This window comes from Amphibalanus amphitrite, unplaced genomic scaffold, assembly GCF_019059575.1.
Source record: "Amphibalanus amphitrite isolate SeventyFive unplaced genomic scaffold, NRLGWU_Aamphi_draft 000509F_arrow, whole genome shotgun sequence".
NCBI classification, from domain to species: Eukaryota; Metazoa; Arthropoda; class Thecostraca; order Balanomorpha; family Balanidae; genus Amphibalanus; species Amphibalanus amphitrite.
In genome coordinates this window covers 193421-214365 of record NW_024882003.1, presented here as the reverse complement: position 1 = coordinate 214365, position 20945 = coordinate 193421, and the positions used below count along the sequence as shown (strand labels likewise).

Below are 20945 nucleotides of genomic sequence, written 5' to 3'. Positions count from 1 at the left end.
AATTGTGCCGTGGGTACCTAACTAATGTGTGCACTGATTGGGTCCTGTGAGAGTGAGAGCTCGATTTGACACGTCCGATCTCCGTGAAAGCGCGAGCCGAAGTTCTTGCATTTGATTGGTTCGTGAAAGCAAGTAAGCGCGTATGATTTGTACTTATAATATGTGCCGTCAGTGACGCTCCTCTAAGAACATGAAGTTCTGAATTGTGAAATGTATGGTTGCCTCTTACCATTTATTTCAGTGTGATTTTTTTATCTTGGAAGTGGTCCATCAGCCATTCTTGCAAGCATTATTCATCATCTTCAGGATATTCAGTCTGGCATAATAGGTAAGGCAGAATCATATCAATATTGTTTTGCGTGTCTATGCCTAATTGTAATGATTTTGATTTATCAAACGTAATACCGGTATCGGTAACCCTCAGGGGCGGATCCAAGGGGGGGGTCACATGGGTCATGGCCCCCCCCTTGAGGCCCGGGGGCCCAAAGACCTTCCAGGGGCACCACCGGCCTATCAGGGGTATCACAGTCCTGACAGGGGCACCACAGGACCGCCAGGGGCACCACAGGCCTAGCAGGGACACCACGGGCCTGGTGCCCCTGGGCCCTGACAGGACTGTAACGCCCCTGACAAGCCTGAAGTGTCCCCGGCAGGCACGTGGTGCCCCTGACAGGCCTGAGGCGCCCCTGCAAGGCCGGTGGTGCCCCTGGCAGGCCTGTGGTGTCCATGGCAGGCCTGTGGTGCCCTTGCTAGGCCTCTGGTGCCCCTGACAGGCTTGTAATGCCCCTGGAAGGACTGTGGTGCCCCTGGGCCCTGACAAGCCTGAGGTGCCCCTGACAGGCCAGAGGTGCCCTTGCTAGGCCTGTGGTGCCCCTGGCAGGCCTCTGGTGCCCCTGACAGGCTTGCGGTGCCCTTGGAAGGACTGTGGTGTCCCTGGGCCCTGACAAGCCTGAGGTGCCCCTGACAGGCCCGTGGTGCTCTTGTTAGGCCTGTGGTGCCCCTGGCAGGCCTCTGGTGCCCTTGCTAGGCCGCTGGTGCCCCTGGCAGGCCTCTGGTGCCCTTGCTAGGCCGCTGGTGCCCCTGGCAGGCCTCTGGTGCCCCTGCGCCCGGAGAGGACTGGTGCCCCTGAAAAGTCTGAAGTGCCCCTCGGCAGGCCCGTCGTGCCCCTGACAGGCCCAAGGTGCCCCTGCGAGGCCGGTGGTGCCCCTGGCAGGCCTCTGGTGCCCCTGACAGGTCTGTGGTGCCCCTGGCAGGTCTGTGGCGCCCCTGGCAGACCTGTGTTGACTGGTGCCCCTGCTAGGTCGCTGGTGCCCCTCACAGACCTGTGGTGCCCCTGGGCCTTGACAAGCCTGAGATGCCTGGCTATGACAGGCTCGTGGTGCCCCTGATAGACCAGTGGTGCCCTTGCTAGGCCTGTAGTGCCCCTGGCAGGCCTCTGGTGCCCCTGCTACCCCTGCGCCCTGAGAGGACTATGGTGCCCCTGAAAAGCCTGAAGTGCCTCTCGACAGGCCCGTGGTGCCCCTGGGCCCTGACAGGCCCAAGTTACCCCTGCGAGGTCGGTGGTGCTCCTGGCAGGCCTCTGGTGCCCCTGACAGGTCTGTGGTGCCCCTGGCAGGCCTGTGTTGACTGGTGCCCCTGCTAGGCCACTGGTGCCCCTCACAGGCCTGCGGTGCCCCTGGAAGGACTGTGGTGCCCCTGCCCCTAGGGGTGCTCATGGGCCCAACAGGCTCGTTGTGCCCCTGACAGGCCTGTCGTGTATACTTGCTAGACCTGTGGTGCCCCTGCTTCCTGGCACGCCTGTGGTGCCCCTGGCGGGCCTGTGGCGCCCCTACAAGGCCGTAGGTGCCCCTGACAGGTTTGTGGTGTCCCTGGAAGGACTTTGGTGCCCCTGACAAGCCTGAAGTGTCAAGGACAAACCCTTTAGACGCCAGGGTCAAGTTCGTCGGACTGACAACGATTTGCTTACCTGATAACGTTCCTGGTAAGTACTCATTACTCAGCGTCCACAACATATACACATAGCACATTCATATATACCTACTTGCTTACAATTGGTAAATGTGGTTGTGGCTAAGAGGTAAGATACTGACTAAAAATAAAAAATAAAAATAAAAAACTGAAAATGGGGGCACCACCAAAATGAAGTGGACGAAATCCGTTGAGTTTTTAATTTTGGGTATAGGTAGGGGCACCACTTCGATTCATGACCCTCCCCTTGGAGTTTTCCTGGATCCGCCCCTGGTAACCCTGGCGTCACCGGTAGCGTTTTCGTTCAAGTTTAAGGTTTCCTGTATTAGGCAGTATTAGGCCACCGTGCCAAGCCGATGCATGCTGTGACGTCACTGGGTAAGAGAACAACGACTCAGGCAGACTCAAACTAACTCAGACCGACTCAACCGACTCAAATAGATTCCGATCGACTCAGACCGACTCAGAACGACTCAAACTGACTCAGACCGACTCAACCGACTCAAATCGACTCCGATCGACTCAGACCGACTCGGAACGACTCAACCGACTCAAATAGATTCCGATCGACTCAGACCGACTCAGAACGACTCAAACTGACTCAGACCGACTCAACCGACTCAAATCGATTCCGATCGACTCAGACAGACTCAGAACGACTCAGGCAGACTCAAACCGACTCAGGCAGACTCAAACTGACTCGACCGACTCAGAACGACTCAAACTGACTCAGACCGACTCAACCGACTCAAATCGATTCCGATCGACTCAGAACGACTCAAACTGACTCAGACCGACTCAACCGACTCAAATCGATTCCGATCGACTCAGACCGACTCAAAACGACTCAAACTGACTCAGACCGACTCAACCGACTCAAATCGATTCCGATCGACTCAGACCGACTCGGAACGACTCAACCGACTCAAATAGATTCCGATCGACTCAGACCGACTCAGAACGACTCAAACTGACTCAGACCGACTCAACCGACTCAAATCGATTCCGATCGACTCAGACAGACTCAGAACGACTCAGGCAGACTCAAACCGACTCAGGCAGACTCAAACTGACTCGACCGACTCAGAACGACTCAAACTGACTCAGACCGACTCAACCGACTCAAATCGATTCCGATCGACTCAGAACGACTCAAACTGACTCAGACCGACTCAACCGACTCAAATCGATTGCGATCGACTCAGACCGACTCAGAACGACTCAAACTGACTCAGACCGACTCAACCGACTCAACTCGATTCCGATCGACGCAGACAGACTCAGAACGACTCAGGCAAACTCAAACCGACTCAAGCAGACTCAAACTGACTTTATTTGAGTCGGTTGAGTCGGTTTGAATCCGCCTGAGTCTGTCTGAGTCGTTCTGAGTCGCTCGGAATCGAGCTGAATCAGTCTGAGTCTGTCTGAGTCGGTTTGAGTCTGCCTGAGTCTATCTGAATCGGCCCGAGTCTGCCTCAGTCGGTTTGAGTCTGCCTGAGTCGTTCTGAGTCTTTCTGAGTCGATCGGAATCGATTTTAGTCGGTTTGAGTCTGCCTGAGTCGTTCTGAGTCTGTTTGAGTCTGCCTGAGTCATTCTGAGTCTGCCTGAGTCGCTCGGAATCGATGTGAGTCGGTTTGAGTCCGCCTGAGTCGTTCTGAGTCGATCGGAATCGATTTGAGTCGGTTGAGTCGGTCTAAGTCAGTTTGAGTCGGTCTGAGTCAGTTTGAGTCGGTCTGAGTCAGTTTGAGTCGTTCTGAGTCGGTCGAGTCAGTTTGAGTCTGCCTGAGTCGGTTTGAGTCTGCCTGAGTCGTTCTGAGTCTGCCTGAGTCATTCTGAGTCTGCCTGAGTCGCTCGGAATCGATTTGAGTCGGTTTGAGTCCGCCTGAGTCGTTCTGAGTCGGTCTGAGTCGATCAGAATCGATTTGAGTCGGTTGAGTCGGTCTGAGTCAGTTTGAGTCGGTCTGAGTCAGTTTGAGTCGTTCTGAGTCGGTCGAGTCAGTTTGAGGAGTCTGCCTGAGTCGGTTTGAGTCTGCCTGAGTCGTTCTGAGTCTGTCTGAGTCGATCGGAATCGATCGGAATCTATTTGAGTCGGTTGAGTCGTCTGGAGTCGGTCTGAGTCGATCGGAATCGATTTGAGTCGGTCTGAGTCAGTTTGGGTCGTTCTGAGTCGATCTGAGTCGATCGGAATCTATTTGAGTCAGTTGAGTCGGTCTGAGTCAGTTTGAGTCTGCCTTAGTCAGTTTGAGTCTGCCTGAGTCGTTCTGATTCTATCTGAGTCTCAGTCGATACTGATAGCGTGGTACGTTCTCTTACCCAGTGACGTCACAGCATGCTACGGCTTGGCACGGTGGCCTAATGCTGCCTAATGCAGGAAACCTTAACCTTGAACGAAAACGCTACCGGTGACGCCAGGGGGGTGAGACTAAATGCTTACTTCGAAATCTAAGCTACGTTGCGGCATTGGCGGTTATGTGCGGCGTGTATGCCGCATGATTAGCAGGCGGCGACCACTAAATTGAAAACTCAATAGCTTTGACCTGTTTTCAATGGATAACACTGCATACCAAAAATGTCCATCGCTCTCGTCATAGGATATTAAGATTTAAATAACTACTCTTATCTACATCATTGTTTTGAACCAAATTAATACTTTCAACTTGACCCTCGCCCGTATTGGTGTTTTTCCAGCCGCGAACGTATAAGGTGTAACCCCTTGCCGTTTCGCTCCTGATCAAGCTAGAGCTTCGCGGAAAAAACGAGCGTGTTGCCCGTGACGAGAGAAAGCCGATGATACCCAATTTTAAGGTCCTAGATCATCGGTTGACCTTCCAGGTCAGGTCAATGACCCAAAAGCCGGGAAAATTGGGACCTGTTAGAACGTCGTAGTGTGGCTGCTATGGGGTTTTTCGGGGTGCTGATCACGAATATCATGCTAGTTTTGATCACAGATGATGTCTTCATTCATTTAGGCCAGGTCGGGTTAGGTCAGGTCAGGTCAACCAGTAGAGGTCCTGCCGGGTATTTGTAGTAGGTGTCAACCGCCTCTGACAGCCTCGTAACATGTTACGAAGGCACCAAAACTACTTTGTAAACGTTCATGTGGTTGCTTAATTCGAATTCAGCTCGAAAAAAAACTGGCCTAGAAACATGTCAAACTCGAAAAAGTGAACCGAGGTCACCAAAGGTCAATGACCTGACCTGACCTTCAGGTGACCTTGACACCCACCCTAATGCATGGGGGCAACATCATATCACATGTTTGAACGCTTGAAACCACGAAAAGACTGCAAACGCGCTGCTAATGCGAGCCGACATACGCTGAATCGCGGTTCCGGCCAAACATGGTCTCGAAAAGTAGGTCACAGGTCATAGGTTATTTGCGTCAGGGTCATGAAATTTTCAGGTTAGGTGTAAAATTGATCAACGCGAGAGTACTAAAAGTTACGTCGTGATCGGCCGCTTTTTACGCGAGTTATTTGCGAAAAACCGAGGGGAGTCCGTTCGACCCCCCCCCCCCCCCCCCTAAAGGGAGAGGGTTAACTCACAGTCCGAACTCCGAACAAGTTCGGTCTTGTTTGTGAATTTGTCGGAGCATCACGTAAATCTAGTAGAGATGATGGAGGGAAACTAGGCTTTTAAGGAGGGAAGGGAGTCGGTGACGGTCAGGGGCACTACAAGCTGGTGAGAGGGCTGACATACCAGGTTTTGATAGCATGACTGAAACAGACTTTTTGGGTAGCCAGGAAATCGCATGCGAGAGCCTATTGAAATTCTTACATCGGCCTTTATATGCACCAGTCGTATACAGGTGCGGGATTTGGCATACGATTTCCAGACAATCGAAGTACTGTTTGGAGCCAACGAAGGAAGGAATGAGTGAGTACTAAGTTGAAAGCATTAATTTCGTTCAAAATGATGATGCAGATAAATTAGTTATTTAAATCTAAATATCTTATGACGAGAACGATTGGCATTTTTGGTATGCAGTGTTATTCATTGAAAACAGGTTGGAGCGTTTAAGTCTTTAATTTAGTGGTCGCCGCTTACTAATCATGCGGCATACACGCCGCACATAACCGCCAATGCCGCAACACAGCTTAGATTTCGAAGTAAGCATTTAGTCTCACCCCGCCAGGGTTACCGATACCCGTAATACCTTTGAAAGGAACTCGATTTGGAACTTTCTGTCACGGCTTTGTGGTAGATATCTACATTTTGCTCCTAGTCGAGGCAAAGCTCAACCATTGCTTTTTTAAATTGCTTGTATTTTTAAGCTTTCTATAGACTTATGCAATCAGAGTGGCAAGTTAGAGTGCTGTTCAGGGGCACCTGCGATTCAGCTGCTGCCGGGCAATTACTTCACTGAAAGTGGAAATGGGACGGGTGGTGTGACATCAAACTGCTGTGGTTCACTGCATCTCCTGCAGTCAAAGCGAGCGATTTGACTGCAGGGTCTGCACTCCGCAGGAATCACTTGTCATATAAACTGGTGCAGCAGTTGCATATTTGTGTTACTTGGGTGTAAAATTTGGAATGATAAATTAGGTAGGTACCTACCTAAAAATGTGTGGTATTGATAAGAAGATTTTGTAGTGCTAGATCACTATAGATAGACCAGTTTTGTCACTAAATTTATCACATTATGGCTGGGCTGGTGGTTATGGCTTCTGCAGGGTGTTTGATGCAAGTTTCATGGACCATTGACCAATGATAAAGGAGTGATGCCTGGTAGCTGAGGTGCTTACAAGGAAGACAGCAATTTGAAGCCTCCAGCATATCAAAAGACCTAGGCGGTGTGTACATCATTTTCAGCTTTATTATCACTTTGCTTGAATTGTATTTGACTTACACTTGGTGGCTGATATTTGCTGTTTAATTATACACATTCCACACTTAACAATGATTGCATAATGTATTTGCTGTTTGGAGTTTGTGAAGCCATTTTACAGCAGCTCTTGAGAAAAGAGTGTCGCCTCCACAGTTCTCATACACACTGCCCTCCTCTTGCAGATCTCTGAAAACTAAGAACACAATCAGTGGCACTCTTTTGTCACCACTGCCGTTGGCGCGCTAGTTCCCCGGAAAGGCTCACTGGCCGACCATGTTCCGCTCGCCGAGCCCGGCGCCGGGCTGGCACCGGCCCGCCGCGCCCCAGCCCACCGGCGGCCCGGCCGGGTTCGACTGGTTCGGCCTCTACCAGAGCGTTATGCAGCTGGTGGCCTACGCCGTGTACGGGGGCGCCCTGCTGCTCCTGGTCGCACTGTTCACCTGGCCCCGGCCGGAGATCGACGACGGCCGCGAGACGCACCTGCAGCGAGCGCAGAGAGTCAACCTGTCACTGGAGTACAAACGGCGCGGCAACATCTCCGAGCCGTGCCGCCTGCTGCTGGCCAACTTTGCCGACGCCTTCGCCGACTTCATGGCCTGCACGGTGAAGGCGTCCCGCCCTCTGGCGGTGTGTATCCGCTGCGCGCAGAACCGCTACCCGCTGGAGCGGGCGTACCAGCACATCCTGTCCGGCACGGGACCGGATGACGCCCACTGCCGCCTGCAGCTGCTCGACCATGACGACGTGCACATCATCATGTACCACATGCGCTACTACCAGTCGGTGGTGGCGCAGAACCGCTGCGACCGCTGCGTCACCAAACTCGGCTTCGGCGGCTACAAGATCAACGCGGATATCTCTGAGCTGACGCGCCGTCACGACGCGTTCCGCGCGTGTGTCGAGCGGAACGGCAACCGGACGGCGGCGGACGGCTCGCCGGCCGTGTGTCGGGAGTGTGCTGACCTGCTGCGCGCGCAGGCCGACCAGCTGGAGGCCGTCTCGGGACGGAGGATGCACCCGGCCGGCGCCATCTGCGCCGATGTCGAGGACATGGTGAACGTGACCAGTCGGATGTGGCGCTGCGCCGGCTGCCGGCCGCCCGCAGAGGTGACCGGCGAGAGCGGCTGGACCGCGCACGCGCCCGCCGCCGTCGCCGCCGTCCTGGTGGCGGCGTTCTACCTGGCGCTGGGCCGCCGCCAGGCAGAGCGCTGCGCCCAGGAGGCGGCGGCGGGGCGCGGCGCCGCGCGCGGCCAGCAGCCCGAGCCGGGCCGGGTGGCGGAGGTGCCGTTCCACCGTCCGCTGCGGCCCGGGGAGCGACTCCGGCCGCCCGGGCCCGGCGAGAGGTTCCCGAGACTGGTGCAGGAGGTGCACGCTGAGGAGATCCGCCCGCCCGCCCTGCCGGCCGACGCCGCCCCGAGGAGCTCCTGTACGGTGATGTGAGTCGGTGACCGGCACTGAGAGAGCCCTCTGAAGGGGACGCCCTATGAACGGCCCTGTATCCTGTCACCTGCAATGGCCAGTATATTGGAGTAGAATGGAGTGGCTGGCCAAGTGGTCAGCTGCCGCCCCTCCGCGGATTGAAAAAACTGCTGAAGGATAATCCGGTGCCTTTGTGTCATCTGATTGGTCTGAGGCCATGTGGGTCTTGCCCTTGGATTTGGCGTTCATCTGCTTTCGTTACGATCACAGGAAACACATTGTCAGTAATCATGACGCTCATTTGTATTCAGTTACCATTCTTTTCTTCGTACCTTCAAATCTGTTCGCCGTATTGTACCCGTATTATAGGCAGAGGTGCAAGTTCCTACCATATTCGAGCATTGCATGCCTCGGCATTTAATCTGTATGTTTTCGCCTTTCAAATGGATGGGCCCGTTGGGCTTCATCAGGAATCACCGCTGGGTTCGTATCCTTATGGAAATATTGTAGCCTTTTTATAACGTCTTTCAGTCGTGCTGTAACGTTGCGAGCTGGAATATGTAGAAACATTAGCTTGTGGCCAAGGCTCATAGTCATCATATCGCAAGTAGTCATAGTCCCTCGTTCACTAAATTTGAATATTTGCTTATTGCACGTGTCAGTCGTCTCTTGTCCAAACCTTGCCAGTCGAGCTCACATATCGTATGACTTTGTAAAAGGGCACGAGCGTTGTATCATATTGAGGTATATCGGTGTGCCACTCCGTATTCTAGGGTCAGTGTCATACTGTATTTTATTGCATTTTATCGTGTGTCCCATGTACGGCCCGAGGATGGCTGTGCTTGTATCTCGTGTGTATCAGCATATGTGCTTTGGATAAATAAACGTTGCCTTCCTTAAATATCCGTTTTTTCTGTCCAGTTTTCGAAGGCGACTTCACGTTCTCAATATTGATTCTGGATGGTCCAGTGCAGTCTAGGTTTTTTTGTCGATGGGTCACGGAAGGCTAGCGTCGATTGGTTCAAAGGGGCTGGATAACATGATTCAGGTGCATGTCCTGTAGGTACTTATTCGATTTTGCGTATGGTTCTGTCGAGTCGTTTTCTGATGCCTATGTCGCCAAACTATCTGGATTCGCTAAAACGAAAACCTACTTCGTATTGATTTTTAAAAGGCAGCGCTCGTTTTGCGATGTCTGCGCGTCCGTATCTTTCCACGTCGCCTCCGGCTCCGGGAATTATCAGGCCACCACTTCCCCACCAGGCACTTGCGGGTTCATTCGACCTCTGCTATCTGCTGAGCGCACGGGACCGCTGTAGTTCGCCGTCCGGTCGCTAGGTGTCGGCCGTGTGGCAGTGGGAGTCAACCGGCCGGTCCGCTGTTCCGCCCGAGCCGCCGAGAAGGGACGTCGTAGTCGGCGCGGCCTTCGTTACAGGTCAGTGCCCCCGCGCCCCATGCGCCGCGAGCGGGGTATGGCTGGGCCTCACGGGATGGGAGCAGGGTAATGCGACTCACGAGCCGGGTGGGTAAGTGGAGGGTTGTAAATTCTTTGCTCGCGGGTGTCGAAATTTGTTATTGCTTACCCATGACAAGCAGCTTCCCGGGCGGTGGACGCGACGGGCGGACGGTTCTCTGTTGCCATCCTGGCACAGTTGACATGATCTATTGGTGGGCCTCAAGTCTAGACCTTCCCCCTGTCCCCACGCTCGTGTAGGTGCTCAATAATTCGGTCTTCCCTGTAAGTGTGTTTTTACGGCTTCGTTCTGCGAGGGTTCATACTCCTAGCCTGTACAGAACGCATCGTCAAGATCCCTGGCTTTCCACTCGTACCGTTATCTGACTCGAGTACGTCCGATAGATTGCTGCCGAGTGCCGTACTCAGGTGAGGTGGGTACTCGGCGCCCGGTCGCCTGGCTCACATGACGCTATCAGCCGCCGAGACGGCTGGTCTCAATAGCTCATCACTATCGCCTTATCAGATACCTACGTCCTTACTTTAGCCAATAGAATGGAATCGTACTTCGGGCCACATATAGCTCGAGAGGATCTCTGCAATTGATCTGAAGCAAACATACGCTTCTTGAGGCCAACACCGCATCCCCTTGCTATTGCATAAAAGGTTTTACTTCTTATATTTTGTAGATTTTTTTTTTTTTAGCGGATGCCTACCTGTCGGCGTTTCACCTACCCTGTAATTAGGCAGAGATCAATAAGGACTTTAAGCACACAAATTGCCTTCTCCAGTTCGCTCTGCAGTCTACCGTACAATTATACCGCTTCGAAATGACAACGTCTTCCAGCAGTCCACCAGGCCTCCGGCAGAGTCGGCCGATTCTGCGGATCGCTTTTCTGAGAGGCGCTGCTCTCTGTGGTGACCAAACGCCGGAAGCGGTCCTGGCGGGTGTATAGGACAAGAGTGGCACGGCTGCAACCGTGTCGAGTGTCGACAGCACAGCGGCGCTTGCTGTTAAAATACTAAGGCAGTCCTAAAGGACGGCTTCCATCAAAACGACGAAAGGGTTGCTGCCAGGGACAAAGTTTCGTAACAGTCATTGCTAATTGCCATGGAAGGTTTGTTTGGTCTGCGCTCTCGAAACATATCCCTGGTTTCTATGTAACGGTGAGTGTTGGGTGGGTGTACTGGGAACTCGAAACGACCCTATCGGTTTCATTGGTGCGATGTGTAGCGTTGTTTCCAAGCGTATCGATACGTCGCTGTTTATTTGATCGCGGGTCATATCGCTCTTTCATCACAAACGAAACTCCCCGTTTGTTTAACCTTCTCATGGCATGTCCGACGGCCAAAGGACGCTGATAAGGCCCATCCGGCGACCCCGGGGCTCACGCCACTCTCGTCTGTAGTAGGAACACCTCCAACAGTAGGGAGCTTCACTTGGCGAGATGATCTCCTTCCTGTTCTCTTGGTAACACCACGTTTCTGAGGCCGCTCCCCCAGCTCAAGTACGACGAATCCATCCATCCTGTACGTTCACTGGCTCATTCGCCCCCTCAGCTGACAAAGCATCCAAAATGGGCGCGAGTCCGCAGGACAACCTACAAAACAAGCCACAAACAGACCCCTGACACCCTTGTGGAATGACGGGCGCACGAGGCGACGACCCGTCGATGACCTCGCGACTCCAGTGACCGCAGGCAGTTGAAGTCACATAAAGCAAAACGGAAGGCTGTTTTCTGTTGACGGCTCGTCCGTGGATCTTGCTTGGGCACGGTTCGAGTGGCGTTTTGATAGTGTCGATGCATGGATGAGGGTCGGAAAACGTGTCCCTACATTTAACCGGGTCCGTAAATGAAACATTCGTCATTGTAAACGCATACACTAAGTGGTAGTAAGCGTTATGAGGCCAGTAGGAGTCGTATGTGGTGTTGGATGTAGCTGGTGATTAGTCGATGTATTAATTTATCGACCAATGCCTACCTATATCGATCTCGTTTCATATGTATAACGGTGTGCCCTGTACCACAACAGACATTACGACCTGAGTGAGCCGCCTCTGTCGATTCTCACAAGGGGTTATACGTTTATCGTTCCGTTATACTGCTTATCACTCAAAACATGGTTGACGAGTAGATACAGTTGGCTGATCCTGGCCAAAATGTTGGGACGTACAGTCCACCGCTAAAGTAATGTGTGGTTTTACCAATCTGAACGGATGGCTTTGACTGGCGATTTCTTAAAGCGGAATTACTGAAAAGAAGACGCCAATAGATAAAGTTGCAGCTGCAAGGGTGACGATACATGTAAGCTACATTCAAAGTTTCATTGTTGTCTGGCTAATCGTTCCTAAGCTTCAGAAGCAAAACATACCCATGACTGAAACCGCACATTACTTCTGATGTGGACTGTACATAACTCTGACCTGTTGTGTTCCGTTTCAGATTTCTGATCGGTTTCGTCTCACCTAACGAAGATGGCTTCCGGGGACCATATCCCGGACTGGGGCTGGTAAGGCACCGTCAGAGGAACCGTCCTCGTTTTGGGGCATGCATTGTGTGTAGAGTCCCGCTGTACACACAGTCCATCGACTACCTGTGATCTTCTGTTATGATAAACACAATAAACTCTGAGGGTCGATGAACGGTATGCACGTAGTCAGATTACAAATAAGCATTGTCACAAAATAACAATCATCCATCTCAGTCAGTCAGGGCGACTCAAACGGCTGAAAAGATGCTGCAGTATCATCTGCTGCTGTTGGGATGTGAAACTGGTTTCTAAAACCAGTTTACTGTGCTCGGACCGGACTGTTCGCTTTACGGATTACCGTTTGCGCAACGATGCTGTCGAGACCAGTTTATTTTCGGAGGACCTTGGGGACATCTTCACATGAATAATTAATCATATCTGTCATTATCTATTTTGTTGTCGAATGTTTGAACTTAAACTCAATGAGGACGCGGGTCCAACCTTTTTATTATAGTGTTAGTGCTGACAGTTGCATGTATTATCGTAGTTCAGTTCTTCTCAAACGCATCTGGGCTGCAATGACTCATAACTGCTTTCAAACTATTGTTTGACTGGTAAATGACCTCGAGTTGTTTCTGCTGAGCTTATTTGTTGCCCCTAAGCCACTCTCGGACCCCCACTCGACCCACGCTGACCCCTCCCCCCCCCCCAGCGTGCCGTGCCGCGTGAAGGCGGTCACTGACCTCTCCTCCGGCGACGCCGACGCCATCGTGCTCGTCACCGACTCTGTGGCCAAGCTGCCCGGCCACCTGGCCACGCTGAAGTCGCCGCTGGAGGCGCTGCGGTCGGTGAACGTCGCCCTGGAGTCGGAGGGCGCCGTGGTGCCCGTCCAGCTGCCGGCCAAGAGGCTGGTGTTCGCGCCCACCGGACCCCTCAACAGGGACTATGACGATGTGCGCCGGTTCGCTGAGGCGGCCGAGAAGGGAATCCAGAGGTGAGTGGAGACTAGAGTGGATGGCGAGCGGTATGCCGCTTTGAAAGAGATGGGGATGGACTTTGAAAGTAATATTGAGGTCCATGAGACACTGATGCTAAACGTTCGTTTACGTTGTGACCTAGGAGGTTTGAGTTTTCATTTATTTTATTTTTCATTTCCTGTAGTGTCGCGGTACATTACTGATATTTTAGCTGTTGTGTGACAGACATTAAGCTTATCTCCCGTTGGTTTCAACCGCCTTGGACTGTTTATCGGTTTCGTTACCTTTGCTTCAATCGCTCTAATAGTAACAAGCTAATGATCGCACGACAGTGTGTTTGTGGCCTTGACTGTACCTGGCTGTTTGTTTTTGTGACCTTTAACACCGGTGTGTCTGTGTGTCGTTCCCAGGGCGCTGTCGGCCGGGAGCCGCAGCCCCCTTCTGGTCACCGTGCCCTACCCCAAGTACCAGCACTCGACCCTCAGCTCCATCCTGGGCGCCCTGCACGCCCTCTATGTGGTGAGCTGGGGTGCCGACGAGAGCGGCGCGACGAGCAGTGAGGGCTCTGGGCGGTGCGTCTGATAATTCAACTGTCGTGTTTTATCAATTGCTACATTCAGGCTTCTTCGCCTTACGAAACTCGTCGCACGTTCTCTACAAACCTAGTAAGTCTATAGCCTTCGTTGACTTGCTTACTCTCGATTGAATTCGAGCCTTTCTCATCTGACCGTTCCTGACCGGCTCGTCAGCTCTCCTGTCTGTACACCCGAGAGTCATCCTCACGCTTATCCTGGCCTCTCGTAGGATCAGTGTTTGTTTCAGTTTATCCCTTCCCCACCCGTTCCCTATTGCTGGAACTCAGTCCCTGGATAAGTCGCTCCGACCCCCATCTGACCTCACTCCGTGCCGCCCTCAGCCGCTGGAGGTCCGTGAGCACGCCGTCAAGACGTCCGACTCGAAGCGTCTGCTGAAGGCCGACCACCTGCTGGTGTTCGGCGAGCAGCAGGGCGCTCTGGAGCGACTCATCCAGACGGCGCTCGGACTCGAGAGCGGCAGGTAGGAGATACAGGGAGAGGAGGTGGATGGAAGGAAGTGGACGGCACGAGGGAAGGAGTGTCTAGTGAAATAGTGTCGGCAATGTCGGGACTGTTGTGGGGGAGCGGGGCCTAAAATATAGGACTGGATATGATTTCCCTCGAAATGTGTCTATTTATTGTCCCTTTTTCAGGTGCGACATATAAGTTGATGCAGTTGATGTCCTAAATGGTACGACACTCCTATATCTTTGATGTTTTCCTGTCAGGACCTGTCAATAGTGGTAACCAATGGAAAGCAATGTAATATCATCGCCCCTGTCTCCCCATCCATACCAATTACCACTGACATCTCGTCCCCCGGTGCACAGGTTCGTGGCGCGCGACATCGGCGGCAGTGACCCGGAGCGTATGGCGGCGCCGCGCGTGGCCGAATACATGCAGCGCGTGCTGAAGGGCTCCCAGGTCAAGGTCGAGGTCGAGGAGGAGGACAGCAGCGCCACGCCCTTCAAGGACAAGTATCCGCTGCTGGCCGCCGTCAACCGAGCCGCCGCCGGTGAGAGGGGAGAAGAGAGGGAGAGAGGGAGAGGCTGAGTGGGGTAGGTTAGTGAGGTGGGGTGTGTCTTGAGCGTTAGCCGCGTGTGTCACCGATGTTATCCATATTATTATGAATATTATTGTGAATATCGTCGTTTGGTGTATGTCCCAACCATGATGTAACTATTTCATTTCACCGCTCTTCGTGGTTGATATTAATCGTAACCCGTCTATTCCTGCTTGTGCCAGGTCATCTGACCACCCTGTCATCATTTTCACTGTGATCCCGCGTCACCGTGGCCCCGTGATCCACCTGTCGTACGAGGGCCAGGGGGTCGTGAGTCAGGATGAGGTCACCATTCTGACCTCTGTGTCTCTGTCTTACAGTGATCCCGCGCCACCGTGGCCGCGTGATCCACCTCACCTACGAGGGTCAGGGACCCATCACGGCCACCTACATGCTGGTCGGAAAGGGCATCACCTACGACACAGGTTAGATATGATGTCAAGCGGCAAATGACATAGGTCAGACGGGGTAAAGGCCATAGGTCATCACGGCTATGACACAGATCAGACATATGGTCAAGCTCAAATGATAAAGGCGTGAGATCAAGCCGGTCAAAGAACAAAGGCGAGAGGTCAAGGCTAACGGTCGTCGGTACTCTAAGACAAGTGGAGTGTTCTGTTGCTGTCTGTTTTACACTCAACCTACCGTGACCTGACCTGCCCTGACCCTCCTCGCTCCTGCAGGCGGTCTGGACATCAAGGCCGGCGGTGTGATGGCCGGCATGCACAGGGACAAGTGCGGCGCCGCCGCTGTCGGAGGCTTCTTCAAGGTCAGAGCTCACACACGGTTATTTCCATTGCCTCTACAACGCATGCTTGATTTCTAATGGCACTTGGTGTATTGCTGGACTGTCTAACTTCAGATCACCATGTTCCGTTGCAAGGACAGAGTGTTTTGAATTGGAATCGACAAACCCTTGGTCTATTGCTCGTCAGTTTTTTCGGATAATTATCAGCAGCTTTTTGAAACCGTATTAACTCTAGCGCTGTAAGGGAAACTTATTGCAGCACAAGTTTCACAAACGCTACCGCCCGTGGTTTAGAACGGTTGAGCTCGAATATTATCGCTACCATTCGCTGAGGGTTTATGTGGCAATGACATTTACGGAAACGACTCTCGTCCAAAGTCTTAAGACTATCTTATTCACGTGGCCATCATATCAAGTGCGCATGACTCAGATAGCCATCAAATCGAGTGCTATTGAAGTATATTTAACCGCTCCTTTATAGGTTGACCCACTGTCGGAGGGGCCGTTGGGAGCCGCCCATTGACCGTTGCTCAATCGCGTTGAAGTGGACCGCGCTGTCCTCTGCTATTGATAACCAGTATAACGCCTTATGGGGCGACTAACGGAGCGAGCGAGAGGGTGGGCCTTGCACGTGCGAAATTGCGAGGGGGTACCTCCAACTGACTTGTGCACGGCACCCTACTAACCGGTCTCTAGCGATGTGCCAAATTTGAGCACAATCGGCCCAGCCGTTCTCGAGATCTGGAAGCGGCACCCTGCACGTGCGCACGTGCAAAATGGGTCCCAACTGACTTGTGCACGGCACCCTACTAACTGGTCCCTAACCGTGTACCAAATTTGAGCGCAATCGGTCGAGCCGTTCTCGAGATCTGGAAACGACCCCTGCACGTGCGCACGTGCAGCAGCACCCCAACTCTGGCACATGGATATGCAGGGCCTAGTGGTTGCCTACCTACATGCCAACTTTCAGCGCAATCGGCCAAGTAGTTACCGAGATATTGCAACAATTACAAAACTGACACCTCTTCGTTTTGCACGTGGCACGTGCATAAGGGGTCACCCACATGCATCGGGAATAGTCCAATACTTGGTAGAAGGAATGAAGCTACCCTACAAAATTTACCGCATGTAAATCGGTCAAGTGGTTGCTGAGATATAAGCCTCGCAAAAGCGTCCGCACGGCCGGCCGGCCGGCCGGCCGCTCATACTCAGAAATTTCCGTTAATCTAAGGAAAGACTACGCTCGCTTCGCTCGCTCCGTAATCAATGGCTCATTGATGGGAGCTACCATTGCGGAAATTGATAGGAGCTTCCATTGCGGAATTGGTACGGCCAGCATCGCGACGAGCCACAACGGCTGGTGTAAATCATACCGAAATGGACATCACGAATGAAGTTAATGATAAATCGTTTCAATTCCACATCTTGTTAACCTCTTTGGGTCCTCGAATCACTGAAATGACACTCGTGCTTACTGCTTACCCAATTGTCTAATTATGTTACGAATCATAGTTGTGTAGCTTTTTATGCGCATTCCTTACTCGCCCAATCACAGTTTTACTTTGCGCCTACCTCTCTCGACTACACCATCGACATTGAGACCAGTTTCTCCACCGCCTGACCCCGTGTGACCCGGTATCACTCCCTTGGTGTGATACCGGGTGACCCCGTCCACCCTCATGTGACCCCGTCCACCCCCTGCGTCTGTCAGACTCTGGCCGAGCTGACCCCTTGTGACCCCGTGTGACCCCTTTGTTGACCCCCTCCACCTCCTGTGTCCGTCACACTCTGGCCGAGCCCCGCCCCGTATTACTGTGTGTGACCCCGTGTGACCCCTGTGTCCCTCTATATCCGTCAGACTCTGGCCGAGCTGACCCTTTGTGACCCCGTCTGACCCTATGTTGACCCCTGTGTCCCTGCCTCTGCGTCCATCAGACTCTGTCCGAGCTGACCCCGTCTGACCCTACGTTGACCCCTGTGTCCCTCCCTCTGCGTCCGTCAGACTCTGGCCGAGCTGACCCCTTGTGACCCCTGTGCCCCTCTATATTCGTCAGACTCTGGCCGAGCTGCGCCCCAAGGGCATTAAGGTGGTCGGTGTGATGTGTATGGTGCGTAACTCGGTGGGCGCCGACGGATACGTGGCTGACGAAATCATCACATCGCGCGCCGGCGTCCGCATCAGGTCAGTCAGGGGGTCACTGGAGTTAGGGATGGGGCCAGGGGTGGGGGGGGGGGGGGGGCTAGGGCTGGAATCAGGTTTAGGGCTGCGGTCACTGGTTAGGACCTGGGATTAGGGCTGGATTCAGGGAATGGAGCTGAAGTAGGCTAGGAGTTTTGGCTGGGTTAAGCTGGGATAGGACAGGGATCAGTGACTGGGATTAACAGTGTTACCTACTCATAAGACAGTGATCGGTGTGGTTTAGTCAGGCGTAGCACTCATCGGCCAAGGTGTCCGTAGTTGCGGGTTCAGGCTGGAAGGGTAGGGGTCGCCGTCCTTGGTAAGGGTAGGGTAGGTCAGTGGTTGATGGGGAAGGCGACGTAGATATGATATTCTTACATATTTCCGGGATATCAAGAAGGTAAAAGATATTGATTAGCATGCGCATTGATTGAAAAGATCAATACAATGCTGTTCAGTGAACAGCATTGTATTTATCCTATTCGGTTCGTATGTTTGTGTGTTTGTTGCGCTAACGCCGTTTCTCGTCGTTTGGCAGGGTGGGAAACACTGACGCCGAGGGACGGATGGTGATGGCCGACCTGCTGTGTCTGGTGAGTGGTGCAGCGTAACGTCACTCGTCAGTAACTGTAACATCAGCAGTGATATGAACATCAGCAGGTTCGAATAACGTCGGTGGGAACGCTGGAGCCTGGACGTCAGTATTATAATAGAAATATAGATCCGATGTCGCAATGGAGCACCACTACGGACCGCAGTAGCATTCCGGCAGTAGTGAATGGATCACTTGGGTGTGTCCTAGAATGAATAAGTCACGCTGTTAATGGCCTGCAATAAGCGAGCCCCTGGCTCGTGGCAGCCCCAACAGTGCTATCGATCTGCCGTGGACTCGTGGCCACACCATTCATTCGCACCCTCCATTCAGTTTTCCTCCATTCACTTTCCAAGTCCCCACCGCGAACTGCTATGTTTACAAACTCACGAACATCCCCAACTACCAACCACAAACTCCTATGAGCGTAGTGTACTACGTGTTGTGTGTAAGTGTGACCCCTTCCCTCCGCCCTCACTCTGACCCCTCCCTCTCCCCTCCCCCCAGATGAAGGAGCGCGCCGCCGGTGAGGTGAACCCCTACCTGATGACGGTGGCCACGCTCACCGGACACGCCTGCCTGGCCTGCGGTGACGGCTACGCGTCAGTGCTGGACAATGGACCGGCGCGCCAGGCGCACTGCTCGGCGCGCTTCTCAGAGGCCGGCGACCTGATGGGCGACCCCTTCGAGATCAACACCATCCGCAGGGAGGACTACACCTTCCACAAGGGTAAGAGTATGGATGTTTGGTCACCACGGCCCACTTCGACCACCCTCGACAAAGCCCTGTTACACACGCGGCTGGCCCGCTGAGCCACTGGTCCCCAGAGCCCTCCTGCGCCACCAGCGCAGGTCGTTACTCGTTACTGAATACATTTTACGGGCGGCTGTGTTTGTGATAACGCCACCCGTGTATGTAAGCGTCCAATAACCGCCCCACTATCTCCCGTTCCAGGCAAGTCCGAGTACGAGGACGTGCTGCAGTGTAACAACGCGCCATCGTCCCGCACCCCGCGCGGCCACCAGGGGCCGGCCGCCTTCCTCATCATGGCCTCCGGGCTGGACAAGGTCAGAGGCGTGGGGTGATGGGGTGATGAGGGGCGGTACGGGTCCCAAAGGGGTGATTGGGTGACTGTGAGGGAAGGAGAGAGGGAGACGGTGTGAAACAGAATGACTGGTGGGAGTCGTAGAAGAGGGTAATGAATGGATTGCCCCAGGCAGGATTTGCGACGCGAAGGAACCCGTCGGCGTCTTCGGGATGTGATGCTGTTTAGGATATCTGAGTTATAACAATATTGATCCACAGTACGGCAGGAAAGCTGGAGAACGTCATCACAAGCTTTGCTTCCGGTTTTTCCTGTATGTTTGATGCAGTCTTGCAATGCAATCCAGCCATCCAAGAAACTTTGCGCGAGACGTTTTCTTGGATGGTTTTCTTGGATAGCTTGATTTCATCAAGGGCTTCTGTTTTAAAGAAAATTTGTAAGCTTTGCTGAACTGTTAAGTAATTAGAACTGCCAGTATTTCAGTATTAAACGTGTAGTTAAAGGAAATAGTTCACTTTTAACATGGGGTTTTGAGCTGGAATAGCAGTTTCGTAGCTTGAGCTGAGACTAGCACAAATCAGGAGCTTTTACGGCTCAACGATCACCCTAGACGAAGAAATTCCATTTCTCGTTCCGAAAAGAGTGCCTTGTAGAGGAATGCGTGCCTTGCACAGGAATGCAGCCACGTCATCGTCAGCCAATCAGCGTGCTGCTTACAGCCAATGCAGTATTCGTAGGTTTGAGCTACGCAATATGATTGGTCAATGCGTAATAAGCTTCCGCGTCAAACATTATTTTACATAGAATATAGTTCGCCCTATATTAAAATAAAGAAAATAATTGTTTTTACAAAAAGGTTTTATTTTATTTCATGATTATTTTGAGCATAAAAAATCATAAATCAATAGCAAAATACTGATTTCAGGAAAGTGGACTGTTTCCTTTAATGTTACTGTATTTTATTTATGCATATTTCGGCCTTTTTAAGCAAATAACGAACGATATAAAGAAACATACAGGAAATAATATCTAGGACTCTACCGCGACGAAATATTTCTATCTCGAGTTTTCAAAGAATTTCATGCACTCGGCCAAGGCCTCGTGCATGAAATCCTTTGAAAACTCTCGATAGAAATATTTCGTTTTCGCGGTATCGTCCAAGAATGTATATTCTAGCTCAATGTTTAGCATTTTCTGCCGCCCGAGCATCGAAGACTAAAAATATCGCTTCCGCATCGCCTTATGACGCAGTTGTCCATTGACCTTCCCCACAGCGCTCTCGCCCCACTTCCATTGCACGTGTCAGCACGTGAGCCCGTATCTACCCCTCTCACCCTCTACTCTCTCCGCAGCACGGTATCGACTCAGAGAAGCCGCTCAAGTACTCCCACCTGGACATTGCGGCCGCCTCGGGACCCTTCCCGGGCGTCCCCTCGGGCTCCCCGGTGCTCGCTATGGCGGCCAACTTCTTCGGAAACCAGCTGTGAGCTGCCCCGCTCCTGGGGTGGTGCGCGGGTGGTGGGTTTGTGATCACAGGCCCGGATAGGCCCGAAACTGTGGCAATGATTGTCGGTGAAATGAGGTGGAACTGAAATACAGGATCAAGCTCGGTGGTGATTGTGGTC

General features: G+C 52.7%; 2 protein-coding genes across 4 annotated transcripts; both read left to right on the top strand.

Annotated features, from left to right (window-relative positions):
• The first annotated feature begins 99 nt into the window (after positions 1-99).
• LOC122392959 (putative aminopeptidase W07G4.4) lies at positions 100-20932 on the top strand. Of its 2 annotated transcripts, XM_043388350.1 has the most exons (14): positions 100-328; positions 9479-9650; positions 12113-12179; positions 12853-13134; positions 13528-13636; positions 14034-14173; positions 14523-14707; positions 15076-15180; positions 15439-15524; positions 17558-17685; positions 18221-18275; positions 18782-19004; positions 19230-19342; positions 20673-20932. In XM_043388350.1, exons 3-14 carry the CDS (start codon positions 12145-12147, stop codon positions 20805-20807), a joined length of 1596 nt encoding a protein of 531 aa, XP_043244285.1. In that variant the 5' UTR covers positions 100-328; positions 9479-9650; positions 12113-12144; the 3' UTR covers positions 20808-20932. The 2 variants fall into 2 exon arrangements, with proteins under 2 accessions (XP_043244285.1, XP_043244286.1); XM_043388351.1 differs by lacking the exon at positions 9479-9650 and having other exon boundaries at positions 105-328.
• On the top strand, positions 6403-9116 carry LOC122392961 (osteopetrosis-associated transmembrane protein 1-like). 2 transcript variants are annotated; one of them, XM_043388357.1, is made up of 2 exons: positions 6403-6513; positions 6979-9116. In XM_043388357.1, exon 2 carries the CDS (start codon positions 7070-7072, stop codon positions 8234-8236), a length of 1167 nt encoding a protein of 388 aa, XP_043244292.1. In that variant the 5' UTR covers positions 6403-6513; positions 6979-7069; the 3' UTR covers positions 8237-9116. The 2 variants fall into 2 exon arrangements, with proteins under 2 accessions (XP_043244292.1, XP_043244290.1); XM_043388355.1 differs by lacking the exon at positions 6403-6513 and adding an exon at positions 6596-6761.
• Positions 20933-20945: the final 13 nt, after the last annotated feature.

Excerpts from the sequence above, each read along its gene's own strand:
- LOC122392961 (XM_043388357.1), top strand. The coding sequence starts at position 7,070 with ATGTTCCGCTCGCCGAGCCCGGCGCCGGGCTGGCACCGGCCCGCCGCG.
- LOC122392959 (XM_043388350.1), top strand. The coding sequence starts at position 12,145 with ATGGCTTCCGGGGACCATATCCCGGACTGGGGCTG. Across the intron at positions 18,276-18,781 it reads TGGCCGACCTGCTGTGTCTG|ATGAAGGAGCGCGCCGCCGG; the intron begins GTGAGTGGTGCA and ends CCCTCCCCCCAG. Across the intron at positions 19,005-19,229 it reads GGACTACACCTTCCACAAGG|GCAAGTCCGAGTACGAGGAC; the intron begins GTAAGAGTATGG and ends CTCCCGTTCCAG.